Here is a 23,861-nt window from a genome sequence, read left to right as displayed (position 1 = left end):
GGGAAAAACTAGTTGCAGGACATGAGCTCTTGATTCTGGGATATTTTGGATGTGTATCTTTGCCTGAAACTACAGTGTGATTAGGATGCCTGATAAATGTGAACCATGATAATCAGGAATCAGGAAAGTTCAGCTAAGGCCAAGTCAGAGGATCAAAAGATACTAGGTTGAAGGAGGAGGAAATGTTTTCATATTTTGCCATTCTCTCTCATGAAATTGAATATTAGTGGGTTTATGGCTGATGTGGAGAACATGTTTTCATGAAATACCCAAGGAGTTTTGGCTAATGTTAGATTATCCTATTTTAATATGGAATAAGTAGGAATAGACTGGGTGTGTGTGTGTGTGTGAGTGTGTGTATCTGTGTGGGTGTGGGTGTATAACTGTTCCATTAAGCATTTGACTACCTGAAAAACTGTACTACTATTAGTCCCATTTAAATTATTGTAATGGTGGGGTGTCAATCCATATTTTAAATCTTTGTTCATATATTTAAATCATGAGACTCTATAGCAAAACTAAATGAAATCACAGAATACTAACTCTGGATAGGCAGTCAGTATATCTGGGTTTTTAATCCTAGTCCTGGCTTCAATGCTAATACTAAAATCTTGGGCAAGTCAATTAATCACTCTAAGGCTGCTTGGTTTTTTCTTTTTCTTCTTTTAAATTCTTTCTATAGTATCTGCTCTGAATAGGTAGAGCCCAAATTATCTTTAGACTTAAGATGCCGTTGACCAAAGTGCTTTGTAAACTGTAACACTTCATAAAAGTACAGGAGATTATTATATTTTCTCAAGTGAAGAAATCATTTAAGGAAAAAAAAATGCTGGAAAATAGTCCTTAAAAAGCATTTCTATAATTACTCTTCTGATGGTTGTTGCATTGGCACCTAATTTGAACCTTTGAAGATTATTTTTGAACAATGAATTGGGTTTATATATTAAAGTGTTCTAACTAAAGATTTGTTTAATTTATTAGAGTTATTAAACCTACGCTCAGATCAAGTTAGCAGCTAGACTGGTGTGACAACCTGTTTTTAATCAGTGACTCAGAGCTGTGATCACCCTGATGTCACCGAATGGCCACAGCTTGTAAAAGGTAATTTTAAATGTTATTTTACAGCCTTTAAAAGGCTGTCATTGTAAAATACGTGCTGTAAAAAAAATGAAGAAAATGTACAGTTGGCAGGAATACTGCCTGCTAAGAATAGTGGACCTAAGAGTTGACCTGTTTCTCCATTTAATCTCCTTCCTAAAATACTTTGTGCCCTTTCCCCAGACCTATCTATATGAATAAACAGGAAAGTATTTCTATAAAGTTTCTAGTTTTTAAATAAACATTTTATTATGAATATTAAAAAAAACTATGAAAAAAGTCTTAATATGCATTTTAAAGTGTGCTTTTTATGTGAGTTTTAATAAATCTAGTATACTTGTCTCTCCTAGAGAGTTACAGTAGAAGGGCTTGCAGGCTAGAGAAGCTGGACCTCATAGAAATCTCTTTTCTGATTTGTTATTCTGACAAACTTTAGGTTAACCTAAGTCAATACTTTTTGGGTTTTTTTCTCCTTTGGTTATATGTCCTCAATTTGTTAAAATTAAAATATGTACCAGATCCTTACTTCCAAGAACTTGAGAGTAAAGAATAAAGAGACTCTTCAGGGGCTAAATTGAAGCTTGGAAACTATTGTTAGATCTTAGGTATTTTATAATTTTGAGAGTTTGGATCCTAATTTTAGGATATTCTTTAGTAAATTATTTAGAAAATTAGTAAAGTATTTAGAATAAATAATATTCTAATTATTTAGAATATTTAGAATAAAACAGACAGAATACAATAAGCAGAATGACTAGAAATTTATTCAGGCAGGTACTGTTATTGCTCACTGTAAGGTAAAAGGTGCTTCTATTTGTTCAGTGTATATTCACCTTTCTCTGATTAAAAAACAGTTTTTGTTTTGAGTAAAAAACAATTATGCTAACTCTGTTTAAGAGACCTAGGATAGATCGTATTAAGGTAATAATCTTCAGTCCTTATTCTTTTGTTCTTCTTGTTGACTGAATTGATTTAAATTACTTGATTTGACTTAAAGTGGTTTTTGGTAGCTCACATTAATATATGTTAATGTTAAGTGATCTAGTTTATTTACAGTAATTTCATGACATTTTGGTGCTAATGTTTACATATCCTCTTGTTTAGAGAATAGACTTTGGAAAATAGAATGTAGTTACCATTTGATGTATTTAACCTCTATCCCATTTCAGAATCTCAAAACTTTGCAGCAGTTAAAAATTGTGCTTCTGAGACTTGGATTTGTTTTTCCTCTTGCTTGTATCTTACCTTTTTGCAGTAGTAGTTTAATTTCCCTGTCATTGTGTCCTCAGTTTTTCCCCTCTCTCTCTTCCCCTGTTAATTTTGAAAGTTTTGCCGCCTACATGTATGAAAGCTTCTAATCTGCCTCTCTTCCCTTAGTGCCAGCAGGTTTATTTTTTGTTTTGCAAGCCTGCTCTGCCTCCTTACAGTATGACATCTGATGCTGGAGGGTCGCACTTTCAAAAATGAGTCAGCTGGTACATGGGGTTATCATCACTTTTTAGCTCTTCTGTCTGAGAGATACAAGTTTGGAAGCAATCTTGGGGTACTAACCCACAAGGCTGGTGGAGACCAGGTGTGTCACAAAGGTGATTTGCTTGCTCCCTGGGGGAGAGGGTGGAGTGAAATTTTTGCATTTGTGTCACTGCCAAGTCACTGCCACCTCCAGCATGCCCCAGTTTTTAGTTCTAATATCATTTTGTGCAAAATTGAAAATGTAAATATACTGCAAAGAAGATCTAAAATAAATATTTGAGCTGCTGGATTTTTTTTTATTTTTTATTTTTATTTTTTGCATTCTTGTCCTTGGACCACTGCAGTGAGGGGTAATTTTGAAAGTCTGATAAAGAAGTGAGTTTTTTAAAATCTAAGAAATATGGAAAACAGATTCTTTTCTTTTCTGGTGGCTCTGATTTTAAGATTCTCTTGTTAAAAGTTGTTTAGAATTTGAAGTCTCAAGTCAGTTATAAATTTACAAATCAAGTCCTTGTAATGTCAGTTTGCAAATATAGCTTTTGACCTCTAAAAAATATTTTACCTGTTTTGTGAATTAAAAGTGTTAGAAATCAGTATTATGTTGATTCACCTTAATACAATATATATTGACTGATGCTGGTTGTAAAAGTGAATAGAGTAACAGGAATTTATTTTTAACAGCATGATGGGGTAGGCAAAATTGGTTCATGCCCCAAAATGAAAATAAAAGGCTTCTTAGTGTCTTAGAATTTTCAGTATTTCTACTTAAAATAGCAGCAGTATATTAAAAAAAAAAAAAGAAAAGAAGTGGCAACTATTTATAACTGAAGTCAATTCACAGTTATCCACAGCAAAATTTTAATACCCTAGGATGGTACAATTTTGACAGGTAGTACATCCTGCCAGTGTATTTTCAGGGAAAGCTACTTTCATTGTTGAAATAAGGTAATCATGGTTAGAATGGTAAAACAGACTTAAGTGTCTCAAAATTCAAAAGGGTATTAGATTGAAATTTGAATTATCTACAGCAGAGGTTGGCAAACTTTTTCTTAAAGGGCTAGGTAATAAATATTTTAGGCTTTGTGAGCCTCATGTCTCTGACAGAGTTTCTCAGCTCTGCTTTTGTAATGTAAAAGCAGCCGTAAATAAATGAGCGTGATTCTGTGCCAGTACAACTTTACAAAAATAGGCGGCCAACCCAGGCCTTAGTTTGTCATCCCAGGCAGTAGTTTGCTGATCCCTCATCTAAAGTTTGGGACTGTTAATACCAGTGAATACTTTTGATATTGTGGATAACCAGTACTTGGCTGTAGAAGGTTTCATAGTTGTGGGTTTTTATTATAAATATTTGACTTTGTGAATAATTATGATTTATTACACTGGTTTGTATGTTGGTATCTAAATATAGTGTTTACAGTTTCCTTTCCTTAAAAAAAAAAGAGAACTGAGTTTTTATTAGTCTAGCCCTTACAATAAATGTGTTGTATGGCAATCTGATTTGATCACTTTTTCACATGTTGAACTTTTAAAACTGTTAACCATTAAATCTTGTTTTCAAATTTGTCTTCCAAAATAAAATGTTTGCCCCTTTTTGAAATATGGAATATTTTGCTTAACTTTACTGAATTGCATTTTACAGATCATCAGGAGAACCTCAGTCTGACGACATTGAAGCTAGCCGAATGTAAGTATAACTTGGTTGAGGCTGTGGTGTCTTTTAAGTTGCACTAGATTGCTTTAATGGTATCACATTATTTGAAAATAATTTCCAGTTAAAGAGAGTATAATGCTTTAAAAAGTAAATTGGAAGATAGGAAAACACATGTCTAATATTTTCCCTACCAAATAAATACCTCTAAATCTTGGTAACATGCTACTAGATTTCTACTTCTGGATAGATAATTGCATGCCCCTGGATTCTTACATATTTTTCCTCACCTAGCAGTTTTGGGGAAATAGATGGGGAAGAGTTCAGCTTAACAATCATTTATTAAGTGTCTGCTGTGTATAAGATATTGGGTGCTGTTTTGTGGATACAGAGATGCATAAGATTAGTTAAGCTAAATTAACCTACATAAATTTAGTCTACTCAGTGTAAAAGACCCAGAAGCAAATCATTTCAATCATTGTGGTAGAAGGATACCCAGGATGGAACATGAACATAAAGAAGTACCAGGGTACTCAAGTACCCTGATGCAATAGGGACCTAATCCAGATGGCAGGGAAATAGGGGTGATCAGGGAAGGCTAAGTTAAGTCTTGAAGTGTGACTGGGAGTTAGGTAGCACATTCTAGGCAGAAGCAGGAGCAGAGTTACAAAGCAGCATAGTGAATGTAGGGAACAGTAGGCAGTTGAGGATTTTTAGATCATAGACTGACTGAAATGTAGGAAATTGAAGGAGATGAGACTTGAAAGAAAGGACTAGGTGCTTGCATACTATGTAAAGGACCTTGGCCTGTCTCTCATAGGTATTTGGGAGTCAGTAAAGAATTTGCTAAGTAGGGGTAGTAACCTTGTTAGGTGTATATTTTTAATAACTTTGCCAACAGGGAAGCAGGATTGAGGAGAAATCATGTGGTGGTACGTTGACCAGGGCTTCAGTCAATGAGGGCCTAAATAAGGGCAGTGGTATATTAGGAATTCAAGATAAAGTTTTCTGGATGAAAGAAAAATAGAAGGTGAAGTAGGTAAGACTTCAGTGATTAGTTGTGAGAATATAAGAAGTTTAAGATAATATGAGAAGTGGTAATTGTTGAAGCAAGGTTTTTAAGATAGTAAGGGTTGGAATGAAGAATATAGGTGTAGGGATTTCTCTTGAATAAGAGCAAATACCCAGATCTTATGAAACTAGAAGAAGGAGGTAAAAATGGATATGTGATGTTAAATGTATTGGTAGGTAAGAATGGGGAAGTCAAAGTCATTTGTGTCTGAATTGTCAATTTTCTTAGTAAATTAGGTCAGCTACACCACTGTGTGCTTCTTGAAAAAGTGGTTGTGGATTAAGCTTGGGACATGCAGACTTAAACAGCAGATTTCTCTACTGAAAACAGTGGAAATCCTTTGAAATGCTCATGTACATTGTGCATCTCCAAGAAGGGACTATAAAATGTATTTCTCAAATTTATGTGTCCATGTAACCTTTAAAAAATTTTTTTTGTGGTAAAATGCACATAACAAAATTTGTCATCTTTACTATTTTTAAGTATACAATTTAGTGGTATTAAGTACATCCATATTGTCGTGCAGTCATTGCCACCATCATCTGCATAACTCTTTTCATCTTGCAAAACTGAAAATGTACCTGTTAAACAGTCACTCCCCATTCACCCTTCTCTCTAGCCCCTGGCAACCACCATTCTACTTTCCGTCTTTATGATTTTAACGACTCTACCTCATTTACTGTGAGCGCCCACAGTATTTGTCTTTTTGTGATTGGCTTATTTTACTTACGTAGCATGATGTCCGGGTTCATCCCTGTTGTAGCATATGTCAGAATTTTCTTCCTTTTTAAGGCTGAATAATCTGTTGTATGTATGTAACGTATTTTGTTTATCCATTCATCTGTTGATAGACACAGGTTGCTTATGTTTTAGCTATTGTGAATAATGCTGCAATGTACAAATAGCTCTTTGAGACCCTGCTTTTATTTCTTTGGGTATATACCCAGAAGTGGGATTGCTGGATCATTTGGTAGTCCTATTTTTAATTTTCTGAGGAACCTCTGTACTGTTTTCTACAGTGGCTGCACCAAATTAGCATTCTGACCTAATAATGCACAAAGGTTATAATTTCTCCACATTCTCATCAACATTTGTAATTATCTGTTTTTTTCATAGTAGCCATCCTAATGGGAGTAAGGTGATATTTCTTGGTAGTTTTGTGACCCTGTAACTTTTTTTTGTAATAAATTTATCTATCTATCTATCTATCTATTTATGGCTGTGTTGGGTCTTCGTTTGCTGCCTGTGGGCTTTCTCTAGTTGCGGCGATCAGGGGCTACTCTTCATTGCGGTGCGCGGGCTTTGCATTGTGGTGACTTCTCTTGTTGCACAGCACGGGCTCTAGGCACGTGGTCTTCAGTAGTTGTGGCATGCGGGCTCAGTAGTTGTGGCTTGTGGGCTCTAGAAGGCAGGCTCAGTAGTTGTGGCACACGGGCTTAGTTGTTTGCAGCATGTGGGATCTTCCTGGACCAGGGCTTGAACCCATGTCCCCTGCATTAGCAGGAGGATTCTTAACCACTGCACAACCAGGGAAGTCCTGACTATGTAACTTTTTAAGAAATATTTTCAAGTAGTTCTCGTGGAACACGGAGTTTGGTTAGGGGATTTTGAGAAGACTGAAAACTTGGAAAGTTATTGGGGGAAATGGGTAAAGAAGTGGACCAGATATTATTGAGAGTCTCATGCTACTGAGTGGCCAGCTAAGGTTAGCTTACTGCATACTTGCAGTTTAAAGACTTTTCTTTAATAGCTAGAAGAAGATGCATGGTATTTCAGGGTTGGCTATTAGAGCATATGGGAAGTGGCATGTGTGTAGAGTGTTAACATTGGAGTAGTTGAACTTATATGTCATTGGCGATGGCCACTGTTGGAAAGGTTGTGATGCCAGGTGAAGATGTTGGGTTGGTTACAAAAAGCTTGATGGGTCAAAGAGATAGTTCAGTATAAGTGAAACTCTTACAAAGATAGATGATAATGATCAGAGCCTAAGGTGGTGATTGGCTGAAATTGAGAGGAGGTGAGGGACCCTCAAGTTAAGAAAGTCAAATATTTTGGGGGCTAGAGTGTTGGGATAGATCATGCACACAGACATTGAAGTCACAATGCCAGCAATATAACTCGGGAAAAATAGAGCCTTTAGTATATGGGTATAATTTACCAGACCAGAGAGGGAAGGAAGAAGGATTTCAGGTAGATAACATGAGTTTCAAAGAATAAGTTGTGTTTGTGCTGTGCTTTGTTTTGTTTGGGGGGATGGGCATTATTTTTAATATAAGCAATTAGAATAAAAATGGTGCACTTAGGGGTTTGAGTTGTCTATGGAACCCTCACCTAAAAGGATTGCAACGTAAGAAAAGCCTTTGGGGGTAAATCAGGTTTTAGTGAAAGCTAAGAGATTGAGGAACTATTATATAAAGCAGTTGAAGATAGGTGACAGCCTATATCATAAATGTATTTCTAGAAATCTTGATGGAGGAGGTTAGATGGATGAATCAAGAGTAAAGAATGGAAAAGGAAAGATGGAGGCTTGCATTTTGTAGTAAAAACCAAGGATGGCAAGAATGTGAGGTTGATATAGTTTCTCAAATTCCTATACCTGTAGAAATTGTAACCAGGCAGTAGTTTAGTAAGATTTGTTCTACCTTAATCTTGTGGGTCTTGATTTACAAAATAGGTGATGAAGGAATCTTGTTTTTACCTAAGAATTAGCTAGTGTGTTTTATTAATGGCAACATCTTAAATTTATTAAAGCATGATTTTTTTTTAGCACTTTGAGATGCATTTGCATTTGACATCCTTTAACTAGGGAACACCTTGAGTACATTTAAAATAGTAATTTATATAAAATTAAAGAATATGCCTGTTTTTAGGAATTCCTAGTGTCATCCATTTCCTAGAATGCAGAAAAACATAGTAAAAGTTTTTAAGAGCTGCATGCTAATTTATAGTTTAGCCTAGAAATAGAACTAACACAATAACCCAGATCTTTTTATTCAATTATATATGTATTATGTACTTGGATTTTGTTTAAATTTATATATACCATGTAGTAGTCTTTTTGCACATATTAATTTAGACTCTTTAATTTTCTTAATGATTTCAAAGCAGTTTCTAGTAACTTCAGATTTCTTATCTTTGGTAGTTACTCCCCAACCCTATCTCTAACACTTAGGCTATGTTTTCAGGTCTATAACTAATACAGTAAATGGAACCAAGGGTAAATGTATCAAGTGATTTATGATTCAGTGTTTGGAAAGCCTATTTTTTCTAAATGTTGGATAATGACCAAGGACCTAGTTCTCAGGCCATCATTATCTGTTCTCTCTAGGTAAGAACTTTAACATATATACTATGACAACTTGCATATTTTCATCTCCAACTCCGACTTAACCTTCTGAACTGTAGACGTATATATCTAATAATTGGATGCCTGATTCTCACACTTAAGTCCAAAACAAAATAGAGCTCTTGATTTTCATCCTCTCAAATCTGCTTCTCTTGTAATCTTTTTGCCATTTTAATCAGTGGCAACTCTTTTTTTCTTCCAGTTCATCCAAAGTTTTGTTTTGGAAGCATCCTTGTTTTCTCTTTGTCTTACTCGCATCAGCAAATCCTATTGACTCCACCTTTAAAATTAATTGATACTTCAACAACTTTTTTTTTTTTAAACACCATTTCCACCTCAACCACTCTGATTAAAGCCATCATTTACCAAAAGAATGAAGTTGTTTCCCAGTAGTCTTGCTGCTTCCATACTTACCCCTTACCAAGGTATTTTCTGTGTAGCAGCCAGAGTGATCTTTTTTAAGGTCGAAGTTAAACCATGTTGCTTATACTCAGAACCTTTCAAAGGCTTCCCGTCTCTCTCAGAGTAAAATCAAAGGATCTACAAGGCCCTGTATGAACTTCCTTTCACTTCTGTGACCTTTCCATTTTCTCTTGACCATTTTTGTCTATGGCTTTATGCTCTTGCCCTTAATGTTTTGGTGCTCTTAAGACTTGTGCCTGTTTTCTGTGACCCTTCTCTGTGATATCCACATGGCCTCCTTTCTTACTTGCTTTAGAGCTCTTAAATGATACCTTATCAGAGAGCCCTTCCTTGACCAACTTTCTTCAAAGAATGGTCATGCTCTGTCTTCCCTGTGCCCCTTCCTGTGCTGTATTTATCTTCATGGGATTTAATGTCATCTGACTGGTTTCCTATTGATTTCTTTGTTGTCTGGCTCACTTAATACTGTCAGTAGCATGGAAGCCTAATGAGAGTGCCGGGCATACAAGAGGTAGTAAGTATTTATTATGTGAAAGAGTGAAATGACTACATTTATGTGAAATGTTTATTTCTACCTTTTCAATTCCCTTGTAGAAATGTAGGAAGAATATTCTGGGATCAGTTAAATATAAATAAACTGATACATGTACACAGCCTACAGAACTTGGGTAATAACTTCTTCTTGAGCACTTACCATACGACAAGCCATAGTGCTCAGTACTGTACATGCATTATATCATAGGAGAAGTAAGCCTTTTATCAGAGTAGACTATGGTGATATAACTTGTGTCCTCTGAAAGAGATTGTAGAGAATTGGTATAGTTTCTTCCTTAAATTTTTGTTAAACCCTTCTGGTAGTGGTGCTTTCTGTTTTGGAAGGTTATTTTATTTATTTTTTTTTGCGCTATGCGGGCCTCTCACTGTTGTGGCCTCTCCCATTGCGGAGCACAGGCTCCGGACGCACAGGCTCAGCGGCCATGGCTTACGGGCCCAGCCACTCCGTGGCATGTGAGATCTTCCCGGACCGCGACACGATCCCGCGTCCCCTGCATCGGCAGGCGGACTCTCAACCACTGCGCCACCAGGGAAACCCTGGAAGGTTATTTTTTAATTGATTTAATATCTTTAATAGATATAGGCCTACTCAGGTTGTCTGTTTCTTGTGAGTTTTGACAGACTGTGTCTTTCAAGGAATTGGTCCATTGCATCTAGGTTATCAAATTTCTGGGCATAGAATTGCTCATAGTACTCCTTTATTGTTTTTTTAATGTCCATGTGATTTGTAGCAATGTGCCCTCTTTCATTTCTGATATTAATAATTTGTGTGCCTTCTCTTTTCCTTAATTAGCCTGGTTAGAGGATTACCAGTTTTATTATTGATCTTTTCAAAGAACCAGATTTTGGTTTTTCTCTGTGGATTTCCTTTTTTCAATTTCATTGATTTCTGCTCTAACTTTTCTTATTTCTTCTGCTTACTTTGGATTTAATTTGCTCTTTATTCTAGTTTACTAAGGTGGGAGTTTAGATGATTGATTTTTTTTTTTTTAAGATCTTCTTTCCTAATAAATGCATTTAATGTTATGAGTCCCCTGTAAAGCACTGCTTTCACTGCATCTCACAAATTTTGATGAGTTGTGTTTATTTCAAAACATTTTTTAGTTTCTCTTGTGATTTTTTTCTTTGACTTGTGTTACTTAGAAATGTGTTGTTTAATCTCCACATATTTTGAGATTTTCCAGTTATATTTCTGTTACTGATTTCTAGTTTAATTCCGTTGTAGTCTGAATGTAGACATTGTATGATTTCTGTTCTTTTAAATGTGTTAAGGTGTGTTTTTTTGGCCCAGAATGTGGTCTGTCTTGGTGAATGTTCCATGTGAGTTTGAGAAGAATGTGTAATCTGTTGTTGGATGAAGTAGTCCAGAGATGTCGATTATATCCAGTTGATTGATGGTGCTATAGAGTCATCTGTGTCCTTAATGATTTTCTGCCTGCTAGATCTGCCCATTCCTGATAGAGAGGTATTGAAGTCTCCAACTATGGTAGTGGATTCATCTGTTTTTCCTTGTAGTTCTATCACTTTCTGCCTCATGTAATTTGATGCTCTGTTGTTAGGTGCATACACATGAAGGATTATAATATCTTCTTGGAGAACTGACCCATTTCGCATTATGTAATGCCCTTTTTTTAACCCTGATAACTACTTTGCTTTGAAATCTGCTCTGGCTGAAATTATTTATTTTATTTTATTTTTGGCTGCATTGTGTCTTCGTTGCTGTGCATGGTCTTTTCTCTAGTTGCAGTGAGTGGGGGCTGCTCTTCGTTGCAGTGCACATGCTTCTCATTGTGGTGGCTTCTCTTGTTGCAGAGCACAGGCTCTAGGCACACGGGCTTCAGTAGTTGCAGTATGCGGGCTCAGTAGTTGTGGCTTGCGGGCTCTAGAGAACAAGCTCAGTAATTGCGGCACACGGGCTTAGTGGCTCCGCAGCATGTGGGATCTTCCCAGACCAGGGATTGAGCCCGTGTCCCCTGCATCGGCAGGTGGATTCTTAACCACTGCGCCACCAGGGAAGCCCTCTGGCTGAAGTTAATATAGCTACTCCTGCTTTCTTTTGATTATTGTTAGTATGGCATATATTTTTTCTATCTTTTAAAATTTATATGTGTCTTTATATTTGAAGTGTAGAAAACATATAGTTGGGTCTTATTTTTTGATCCACTCTGACATCTCTTTTAATTGGTGCATTTAGACCATTAATGTTTAAACTGATTATTGATACAGTTGGTTTAATATCTAACATGTTTGTTACTATTTTCTATTTGTTGCCTTTGCTTTTTGTTCCTATTTTTGTCTTCTATTCTTTTTCTGCCTTTTGTGGTTTTTACTTGAGCATATTATATGATTCCATTTTCTCTCCTTTGTTAGCATATCAGTTATCCTACATTTTTACTTTTTTTAGTGGATGTCATAGAGTTTGCATTTACATCTACTCTTAGTCCACTTTCAAATAATGCTATATCACATTACAGGGAGTGTGAGTACCTTGTAATAACAAAATAACCCTAATTCCTCCCTCCTATTCTTTGTATCATTGCTGTCATACATTTCACTTGGATAATAGCATACATACACATAAATACATATATAAGCATATATATATAGATATATGAGCATATATGTACACACACATATATGTACACACACATAAGTATTCGTAACCAAATACATGGTGGTATTATTTTGAACAAACTGTTACCTGATAGGTCAGTTAAGATAAAGAAAAATAAAAGGCTTTACTTTACTTTCCACTTATTTCTTTTTCATTGCTCTTCCTTCTTTATGTAAATTTGAGGTTCTGATCCTGTATCATTTTCCTTCTCTCTAGAGAACTTCTTTTAACAAGAAGGCTGGTCTACTGACAACAAATTCCCTGAATTTTTATCTGTCTGAGTCTTTATTTCTTCCTCACTTTTGAAGAAGAATTTCACAGGGTACAGAATTCTAAGTTGGTGGGGTTTTTTTTTGTTTTTTTTGAGGTACGCAGGCCTCTCACTCTTGTGGCCTCTCCCATTGCGGAGCACAGGCTCCGGACACGCAGGCTCAGTGGCCATGGCTCACGGGCCTACATGGCCTAACCGCTCCACGGCATGTGGGATCTTCCCAGACTGGGGCACGAACCCGCGTCCCCTGCATCGGCAGGCGGACTCTCAACCACTGCGCCACCAGGGAAGCCCTAAGTTGGTGTTTGTTTTCTTTCTTTTTTTCCCCTTAATACGCTATATATTTCATTTCACTCTCCTTTTATAGTTTCTGAGGAGAAGTCAGATGTAATTCTTATTTTTGATCTTCTGTAGGTAAGGAGTTTCCCTCCTCTGGCTTCTTTCAGAATTTTTTCTTTACCTTTGATTATCTATAGTCTGAAAATGATATGCCTAAGTGTAGGGTTTTTTGGGGGACATTTATCCTGCTTGGTGTTTTCTGAGCTTCCTGGATCTGTTGTTTGGGGACATTCTCAGTCATTGTTTCAAGTATTTCTGATGGTCTTTTCTTTTTCTGGTATCCCCTGTATGTGTATGCTACACTTTTTATAGTTGTCCCACAGTCCTTAGATAGTCAGTTTTGTGTTTGTTAGTCTTTGCTCTGTTTGCTTTTCAGTTTTTGGTGATTGTATTGATATATCTTCAAGTTCAGAGTCTTTTCTCAGTCTACTGAGAAAAGTTGTTTCCAGTCTACTATTAAGCCCATAAAAGACATTTTTGAATTCTGTTTCAATGTTTTTGATTTCTAGGTTTGTTTTAGTTCTTTCTTAGGATATCCATCTCTCTGTTTACATTGTTCATCTGTTCCTACATGCTGTCCACTTTATTCATTAAAACTAGTAAATTGTATATTAACTAGCCCTTAGTTGGTTTAAATTTCTGGTGTGTTAATTCCAACATCCCTACCATTTCTAGTTCTTATGCTTGCTCTGTGGTTGCAAATAGTGTTTTTTGCCTTTTAGTATGCTTTGTAATTTTTTCTTAATAGCTGGACATGATTTCCCAAGTGAAGGAATTGCTATAAATAGGGCTTTAGTAATGTGATAGTGAGATATAAGGGGAAAGGAAGCATTTGATAATATCCCATCAGGGTAGGCTCTGGTAAACTAGTTTGCTTGAGGACAGGCCTTGGTAAGAAGAATAGAGGGCTCTGGTGTGTCTCAAAATGGTTCCTTTCCTCCTATCCCTGCTGGAAGCACGAGAGGATTATCCCCAGTATTTGCTTTGAGAACCTGCTTGAGCTTCTTGGGGTAAGTCTCATAAGAACTGTGGGGTCTCCCCTGTGACTGGGCCCCCCTCTAGACTTACCTATGCTCAGTCTCATGTCCTGTCACAGATTCCTGCTTGTGGATCTCTGCTTCAGTAAAACTGTGTTTGTCTATTCAGTATTAGGGACAACAGTTTGCAGTTTATGTTCTCCCTCCCTTAGGGATTCAAGAAGAGTTGTGGATTTTTTAGTCTCTTTAGCTTTTTACTTGTTATTGGATTGGAGAAGTGATTTCCTAGCTCCTTACTTGTGGAACCAGAAATCAGAAGTTGAGATATAGCTTGGATGCTGTTTTCAGTGGGGAGTGGGAGAAAATATTTCTATACGACTTTCAACTCAGATATACTTACATGTGTATAAAAACATTTATGGATTAAGTAACATCTTGAAATACATTCTGAAGTAAAAGGTACAAATCTCTTCAACCAAATAAAGATAGCTCTTCTGTTTTCAGGTTTCTCTCCTATGGGTTCTGATAGCACGTTCTTCTTCAGACTGAGCCTTTGCATATTCTTTTGTGTGCATCTGATATACCTAAGAAACTGGGAGGTATCCTGACATCTGTTTCCCTTTATGGTTAAGTACTAGAAAAAGGTAGAGTTAATTGACACTGTTATCTAGACAATATCAGGAGAGAAATTGAAGACTCCTCATTGAGGCTCTGAAATTCACTGGGTTATTTATTAATTTATTAATAAAAAAATTATCGGATCATGTGTCTCAGGGAGCTTACCTACCATGTAATTAATAGGCAGTTATTATAAGGTGTACTGAGAGTAGGTACAGGTTACTGTGGGAGCAGCAGTCGTGATCCTGGAAATGATAGCTAAGCTGAATCTTTGAGGATGATTAGTTATAAATATTGAGATCATAGTATTCTAGGCAGGAAGAAAAACTTTTTTAAGACCTGGAGCCAAGGAAGACAGCAGAACAAATCCTCTGAACTGTTATGCTGGAATACAGAGTTACGAGACGAGAGAAGTGGTGAAAAATGTAGCTGGAATTAGAAAGCTAGAACCATATAGTGAAAGGCCTTGGCACTACTGAAAAGTCCCTGGTTTTCTCCTGATAGACATGGGAACTAATGAAAGGTGTTAGGCATAGAAGTGGCATGAGTCATAGTCTGTCCACTTTTCTACCACAAAGCATTGTAGAAACCTATATATTCTGTTTTGAATACAAGGAAACATGCTTCTGGTTCATGGTAGGAATGGATGAATAGATGAACTGCCTCTGACTGAGTCTTCTCAGAAGGCAGAATGAGCAAAATTCTGCTGTTTTGTTGAAGTACTCCAATGAAGCAGTTTTTAGAATCAGTGTGAATTTTGTATTTTATTCATTATATCTTACGTGTCCTTAAAAAAGTTTAAGAAATGTTAGTGGGAATAGTTTACAATCCTCGCTCCTAGGATAATTTGTGAAGATTAAAGGACATAATTTACAAAAACCACTCACTGTATGTTAATGAATGTTTATTGTTATCATTTCAGCTTGTAGCTCTACCTTCTACCCAGGTGTCCATCTTAGAAACCTAGGTATTAGCTGTTCCAACTCATTTGCCCCTACATACTGCATCTTTTAAATGTTTCTTGCATCAGTTTCCTCTTCTTTCCTGCTACTTCTTCATTCTTTGCCTGGTCTATAATAGTAGTCATCACTTAACTCGATTGCCTGTCTCCAGTTTTGCCAACTTTGGTCCCAGTTTAGAAAATGGAATTATCATAAAGGCAGATTTGACTTAGTCACTGACCTGCTTAAAACCCTTTAGTGACTCCTGCTGCAAGTGTTCTTATCTAGTGGTTTATGAATAGTGTGTGAACATTCTGAAACTTATTGCCAGATGGAGTATATGTGCATGAATTTTTATGTGGAGAAAGTTATTAGCCTTTGTAAGATTACTCCTCTGCTGGCTGAAATCTGAATTTCTTATCATATCTTATAAAGTCTCCCATAATGTGGCTTCTCCCTGCCTCTTCATATTTTTGAGTCCTTCTTTGAACTTTTTACTGTTGAACTGCTTCCAGTTGTCATAAGACCATGTTCTTAGGCTCTTCTGCCTTCACTCACTCATTTCCCTCTTATCTGAATCAGTCTTCCCACCCTTTGTGTTGTCAGTTCCTAGTCATCCTTTGTGATTCATCTTGGTTAAATTGCCTCTCTTTATATTGCCATACCTCTTGAGTCCCTATGATGTTAAAATCTTCTGGCTTTTTTCCCCTTTAAACAGTAAGTTCCTTGAAGAAAGAGCCCATATAGAAATAGCCATAGGAGCTGGAATAGTACTAGTTTCTCAAGCAGAGTTTGAACTATACTGAAGGAGACATTTGGAAGTCATCAGGTGTTTCTAAAGCCTTGAAAGATGAAACTGTCCGAAGAGAAATACAAAAGAAAAAGTGTCTAATGGCTGGTCCCTGGGGAGTATAATAAGCATTTCTAGATTAGGAAGGGAAGTATCTGAAGAACAGCCAGAGAGAAAGGAGGAAATCAGGAAATAGTGTCCTGAAAGCCCACAGTCAACAATTTCCAAAAGGCCTACATTTCTCAGCAAGGTTAAGTAAAATAAGGAGTGAAAAGTGGTGACTTGGTGAGAACAGTCTCTACATTACTGGATACAGGGTGCTGTAAGCCTTGACTTTGTTCCCTACACACTGTTACTTGTTTTTTCCACTAATGCTTCTGGACTGTTTCTGTTATTTTCTCAGTATAAGAATCCCTGTTCCTTTGAGGCTGTGCTTTTCTGGCTGTGTCATCTTCTCTCTTCATTATCTAGTTATCTCCCAAGGCTTTCTCAGTCTTTGAAGAACTCATACTTTTGTACTCTGCTGCAGATCCCCTGCTGTCTTTGTTTACATGGGTAACCTCTAACAACATCTCAGTTCCCTACCCATTTTATCTTCAAAAACCTTCACCTCTGCTTCCTGCTCCTTCCCATTCCCATAGGCAGGTAGGTCTGAACTGTTTTACCCCTGAAACCTTTAATTAAAACACCCACCTCTGGTTTCAGACTTTGTGTGCTTTCTTACTTGCTTTCTCTCATCCCATCTGTCCTTCCTTGTCTTTAAGAGATGTCCCTTGGCCCCTCTGCTATCTTCCAGCCTCAACCCTCTGGTTCCTGTACTCCTGACATAGACTGTTGAGCCCAGAAGATTGAATAGATTGTATTCCATAGGTTGCCTTTTCACTCTATTGATTGTTTCCTTTGATATTTCTTATTTTTAAGTTTGATATAGTCCCATTTGGCTATTTTTGCTTTCATTGCATATGCTTTTGGTGTCATATCAAAGAATTCATTACCCAAATCCAGTGTCCTGAAGCTATCCCACTATGTTTTCTTCTAGGAGTTTCATATATTCAGGTCATATATTTAGGTCTTTAATCCATCTTGAATTAACTTATATATTGTATAGTATAAGGTAAGGGTCCAACTTCATTCTTTGCTTGAGGATATTCAGTTTTCTCAGCACCATTTGTTGAAGAGACTGTTCTTTCCCATGTTTACCCATGGCACCTTTGTTGAAGATCATTTGACCGTATGTGTAAGAGTTTATTTCTGTATTCTCTGTTGTGTTCCATTGGTCTGTATGACTTATCTTTATACCAGTACCATACTGTTTTAATTACTGTAGCTTTGTAAAGATGTTTTGAAATCAGGAATTGTGAGGCCTCTGGCATTGTTTTTCTTTCTCAAGATTAGTTTTGCTATTTGGGGTCCTTTGAGATTCCATATGAATTTTAGGATTTCTTTTTCTGAGAAAATGCCATTGGGATTTCAATAGGGATTGAATTGAATCTGTAGATTGCTTTGGGTAGTATGGACCTTTTAACAACATTAACTAAGTCGTTGAGTCCATGAACACAGGCTGTCTTTCCATTTGTTTGTGTCTTTAGCTTCTTTCAGAAATTTTTTGTCAGTTTCACTGTAAAAGTCTTTTGCCTCCTTGGGTAAGTCTGTTCGTAAGTATTTTATTTTTGATGCCGTTGCAAATGGGAATATTTTCTTAATTTCCTTTTCAGATTGTTCATTTTTCGTTTATAGAAGCACAACTGATTTTTGCAAGTTGATTTTTGTATCCTGCAACTTTACTGAATTCATTTATTCTAACATTTTTTTGTGTGGGATCTTTATGGTTTTCTGCATATTCATGTCATCTATGAACAAAGATAATTTTGTTTCTTCCTTTCCTATTTGGATGCCTTCATTTGTTTTTCTTGCCTGAATGCTCTGACTAGGATTGCCAGTACTGTGTTGAAAAGAAACGGTGAGAGTGTGCATCCTTCCCTTGTTCCTGATGTTAGAGGGAAGGTTTTCAGTTTTACACCATTGGGTATGATATTGACTGGGCTTTGCTTATATGCTTTATTATGTTGAGATAATTTCCTTTTGTGTCTAGTTTGACTTTTTGTTATGAAAGGGTGTTTGTCAAATGCTTTTTCTGCATCAGTTGAGATGATCTTGTTATTTTTGTCCTTCAGTTTGGTAATTTGGTGTATGACATTGATTGATTTTCATATGATGAAGCATCCTTACATTCCAGGAATAAATCCCACCTGGCAATGGTGTATAATCCTTTTCAGGTGTTGTCAAATTCTACTTGCTAGTAATTTATTGATTTTTGCATCCATATTCATCAGGGATATTGGCCTGTATTTTTCTTGTCTCCTAGTTCTGTCTCATTTCAGTATCAGGGTAATGCTGGCCTCATAGGTAAGTTTGGAAGTGTATGTATCCTTCTCTTCATTTTTTGGGAAGAGTTTGAGAAGGATTGGTGTTAATTCTTCTTTAAATCTTTGGTAGAATTCTCCAGTGAAGCTATCTTATCCTGGGCTTTTGTAGAAATATATTCATTTTTTTCCTAGGTTATTCAATTTGTTGGTGTATACTTGTTGTTAGTAGTCTCTTATGATTCTTTTTATTTTTGTGGCATCAATTATAATTTATCTTCTTTCATTTCTGATTCTGTTATTTGAGTCATTTCTCTTTTTTCTTGGTCTGGCAAATGATTTGTTGATTTTCTTGAAATTCTCCAAAAACAACTCTTACTGTCATTGATTATTTTTTCATTTGTCTATGCTCTATTTCATTTCTCTGTAATCTTTGTTTCCTTTCTTCTGAGTTAGTCTGTTTTTCTGGTTCCTTGAGGTCTAAAGTTAGTTGTTGATTCGAGGTCTTTTTTCTTTTTTAATGTGGCTGTTTACCACTATAAACTTCTCCAGTACTGCTTCTGCTGCATCCCATACATTTTGGTATGTTGTGTTTCATTGTTGTTTGTCTCAAGATATTTTCTAATTTTTCTTCTGATTTCTTCTTTGACCCATTGGTTGTTCAAGACTGTGTTGTTTAATTTCCATAAATTTGTGGATATTCAAGTTTTCCTTTTGATTTTGATTTTTAACTTCATTCCATTGTGGTTGGGAAAGATACTTGGTATGATCTCCGTCTTCTTAAATTTTGTTATGACTCATGCTCTTTCCTGGAAAATGTTTTATGTGCAACTGAGAAAATGTAGATTCTGCTGTTGTTGTGTGGAGTGTCATTTATTTGTCTATTAGGTCCATTTGGTCTATTATGATGTTCAAGTCCTCTGTTTCCCAAGTGATTTTCCGTCTGGTTGATATATCTACTATTGAAAGTGAGGTACTGAAATGTCCTACTGTAATTGTGTTACTGTCTATTTCTCCCTTTGATGCTGCTAATGTTTGCTTAGTATGTTTCAGTGCTCTGCATATATATTTATAATCGTAGTGTCTTTCTGGTGAATTGACCCTTGTATTATTATATAATGTGTCCTTTGTTTCTTATGACAGTTTTTGACTTTATTTTCTTATATATAAATATTTTCTTTATTTTCTGATCATATGTATCTCTTCCCTCTTTCGGTTATATTTGCATAGGATGTTTCTTCTGTTCTTTCACTTTCTGCTTGTGTATGTCCTTGTATCTAAAGTAACTCTTTTGTAGACAACATATAGTTGAGTCTTTTCTTTTTTAAATCCATTTAGCCAATCTATGTCTTTAGATTGGGAGTTTAATCCATTAACATTTAAAGTAAGTACTGATAGGGAACGACTTACTATTGCCATTTTGTTAATTGTTTTTTTGTATATATTGTAGTTATTTTTTCCCCTCTTTTTCTCTGAGATGCCTTCCTTTGTGTTTTGTTAATTTTTCTTTTTTGTAGTGACATGCTTTGATTCCTTCCTTTCTTTTGCGCATCTTCTATAGGTATTTTCTTTGTGGTTACCATGGCAATTACATAAAATCTTACAGTTGTAATGAAGTATTTTAAACTGATAACAGTTTCATTTGCGTACAAAAACTTTACTTCTTTACATCTCTCCCATTTTTGTTGATGACACAAATCACACCTTTTTATATTTCATATCCATTGACATATAGTTGAGTTTTTAAAATGTTTTTATATTTTAACTCTCTACCTGAATTAAAAGTGATTTACTCTCACCACCATTATAATATTACAGAATTCTGTATTTGTCTATAAATTTACCTTTACCAGAAAGCTTTATACTTTCATATGCTTTTGTGTTGTGTTTTGTGTCCTTTTGTTTCAAGTTGTAGGACTCCCTTTTGCATTTTTTGTAAGGTGGGTTTAGTGGTGGTGAACTATCTCAGGTTTTGTTTATGCTAGGAGGTCTTTATATCTCCTTCATTTTTAAAGTCAGTTTGCCAGATAATAAATAGTGTTTTGGTTGGAAGGCATTTTTTTCCAGCACTGTGAACACGTCATCCCACTCCTTTCTGGCGTGGAAGGTTTCTGCTGAGAAATCTGCTGATAGTCTAGTGGTAGCTTCCTTGTACATGACCAGTATTTTCCGTTTTGTTGCTTTCAAGATTTTTCTTTACCTTTGGCTATGGACAGTTTGATTATAATGCATCTTAGTATGGGCCTCCTTGGGTTCATCCTAGTTGGAGTCCTTTGAGCCTCTTAAAATTAGATACCATTCTTTTCTTCCTCATATTTGGAAGGCATTTGGCCATTATTTTTTCAAATAAGCTGTCTGCTTCATTCTCTCTTCTCTTGCTGGTATTCCCCGTAATGCATATATTAGTCATCTTGATGATGTCCCATAAGGCTTTCTTCATTTAGGCTTTCTTCATTTTTCTTTTTCTTTTCTTTTCTTTTTTTCTTCTGACTCAAGAATTTCAAAGACCCACCCATCAGGTTCATTGATTCTTTTCTTTTGCTTGATCAAATCTGCCATTACCTCTTGAGAATTTTTCAGTTCATTTATTGTATTCTTCAACTCTAGAATCTTTGGTTCTTTATATATATATTTTTTGATATTCTCATTTGTTCATGCATCATGATTTCATCTATTTTCTCTGTGTTCTCTTCTAGTACTGTGAGTTTCTTTAAAGCAATTAGGCTGAATTTTTTGTCATTTAATTCGCACAGCTCTGTTTCTTTAGGTCATTTTCTAGAACTTTATTTTGTTCATTTGACTGGGTCTTGATTCCCTGTTTTTTTATGTGCCTTATTTTTTTTGGTTGTTACTGATGTGGATTTTGCATTTGGAAAACAGCTTCTCTCCCAGTCTTTATGGTCTGGCTTCATAGAGGGGAAGATCACCATCATTCAGCCTAGCTAGAGATTCTTGGTACCTCTAAAACCTTTTAGGGAGTGCATCTTCTCTGGACTTGTGCTTGTAATTTCCCAGTTGAAGAGGTTTATTGGTTTTTTTTCAAGAGCTTATAGTATTTTGCCTTCTCTTGTGTCTTTCTGTAGCACTTAAGGTTCTCTGAGCAAGCCAGAGAACTGTATTTTGTTTTCCCTAGGCATCCAGTGTATGCTAGTTCCATCAGTTTTGAGTTAGGCAAGACAGAAAGTAGTTCTTTGGGCAGCCCCCTTGAGAATGTTGGACATAATTCTTCTCTTTTTTTTTTTCTGTTCCCAAGGGTGATGCTGCAAGTTGGGCTTTTCATCACTATTGTGAACTGTGCCAGTTTGAGGAGGGGTTGAGGCAATTGATATGAAACAACTTTTCTTACACATTTCTGGCTGGTTTAGGCTTTGAGCTTGCTTGAGGTACTGCAACTTTCTAATTGGTTTTGGAGGTTTCCTAAAAGGTTTTGGGATCACATGTAAGTCAGTTTCTGTCGGGGAATCAGTTCTGGTGCTGCTTTTTTCTCCATCCTGCTGTCCTTTCTGGTTGGCTGGTTAGTTTTTTTTTATCTTTGTTCAGATAAATGTAGTAATTCTACAGTTCAGTTGATAGGAATGCACCTGTAGGCTCATTTATCACCTGTACAAAGCTAACTTTGATGTGTATTGAATAATCTTTAGTATAAATTCAAAGTTAAGTCTTAAGAATTTTCTCACCCTAACACTGAAAGAACTCTAGGTGTTTCTCAACAATATTTATAAAAGCTATTAAGTTTTTTAATAACTCCAAGGTTTTCTCAGCTCCCTAACCTCCTAGAAAAGATTATTTTATAAGAGTGATCCAGCTATCTAGAATGCAGAATAGTCCGCCAACCAGATCTTTATCACAGAATTTACAGCATATTGCCTGATCCATGGTAGACACTCAAGTGTATAATTAGTCAAGGTACAAGTTTTGTTTTGATTGTCTTTGAATCAGAAATAAAAATCAAAGACCATATTTCATGATCATCACAGAGAATTAGTAGTTGCTCTACACTAATGCCAACGTGTACTTTGTATTCCTTTCCCTTTAGGATCTTAATTGGAGGGAGGTGGATGGATATATTTTGTATTTTGTTTATTCTTCACTCTAAAATGTCACACTGTTTTAAAAAACAAAATGTTTTTTTAAGGTGAGTAATTTTGTATAAATATTTAGTTGTACAGTTGTGTTTACTGTATAATAAACTCTCTAGGCATTGAGATTATAAGCCTCAATAAAAGAATACTCAGGAGTTATTATTACAGTAAACATATTTCTAACAGTAAAAAAATACCAATTTAAATAAAAACTTTTTTTGTGAAAACTGTATCTTATTCTATAGTTAATGGCTTGTTGCTTGGATCATGGTAATAATGAGTTCACAATTGAAATAATCTAATAATTCACTCAAATCCATTGTAATAGAACCAGCCATAAACCTGATCATGGCTGTGTCACAGATGTTTGTTTGGTCGGATCTATTTCTGTAAGGCCTAATACTATCTAGGATAACATTGGTCGTTCTTAAAATTTTTTTATGTTAAATAAAACTTTGGGGAAGGGGTGGAGGATTTACAAAGGCAACATCCTAGAAGGAACAAAGGTGTTCTACTTTCTTTGAGGCTAGTAAGCAGTGGTTATTAGCTTTATAGACTGATTATATAAGCCTTGGGCCCTTTTCTGTTTTACCTCTGGCTTCTTGATTCCTCACATCTTCATTTGACTTCATTTTCAATTAAAGCCCCTCTACTTAACGTTCACATGTTCTTTTGATCTTTGCCTTTTAATCTCCTTTCATTATTCTGTACTTTCTCCACCAATAGTTCTTATGTTGCACGTCACAGTTAATATTTCTTTTAAGTTCTGTCGTTTTGTATTATAATTACAGTCTTGTTTGCTCACTGTTTACTGATACATCTTCACTTTCTGACAGTTGCTTTTTTTTTGGCCACGCCATGCAACATGTGAGATCTTTAGTTCCCCGACTAGGGATCAAACCTGTGCCCTCTGCGTTGGGAGCTTGGGGTCTTAGTCACTCGACTGCCAGGGAAGTCCCCTGACAGTTACTATTTTTATTTCTTCATTTTCTTTGTTCTTGTATTCATTGTTTATTTTCCAACTTCCTAATAAGTTCAATTTAAGATCATTTTCCACTAACATCTCTTATATTGTTGGCAGCTGTTTCAGTGGTTCTGATTCCAGTGGTTTGCCATTGGTATAGGAACATTAAACATACTTTCCTAGTATTTGTTTCCTTGACAGGCAAATTAAGTTGCTGTGTATAATGTGGTCAGAGTTTAACTCTTGTATTTATCATTATTATTATAGGGTTTTGTTTGTTTGTTTTT

At 35.9% G+C, this 23,861-nt stretch overlaps 1 protein-coding gene across 2 annotated transcripts in view; it reads left to right on the top strand.

The window, feature by feature from the left end:
- The window catches only part of UBE3A (ubiquitin protein ligase E3A), a 92,089-nt gene that overhangs the window by 29,860 nt on the left and 38,368 nt on the right, over positions 1–23,861 (top strand). Inside the window, exons 3-4 of one of the 2 annotated variants that reach the window (XM_065872921.1) lie at positions 982–1,101; positions 4,211–4,255. In XM_065872921.1, the coding sequence (XP_065728993.1) occupies positions 1,082–1,101; positions 4,211–4,255 (65 nt within the window). In that variant the 5' untranslated portion in view covers positions 982–1,081. The remainder of the gene's footprint in view (positions 1–981; positions 1,102–4,210; positions 4,256–23,861) is intronic. The other variant, XM_065872922.1, reaches the window with a different exon arrangement.

The sequence above is a fragment of the Phocoena phocoena genome, chromosome 2 (genome assembly GCF_963924675.1).
Source record: "Phocoena phocoena chromosome 2, mPhoPho1.1, whole genome shotgun sequence".
Taxonomy (NCBI): domain Eukaryota; kingdom Metazoa; phylum Chordata; class Mammalia; order Artiodactyla; family Phocoenidae; genus Phocoena; species Phocoena phocoena.
Note: the sequence above shows the minus strand (reverse complement) of the source record. Positions and strands in the feature narration are given on the sequence as shown.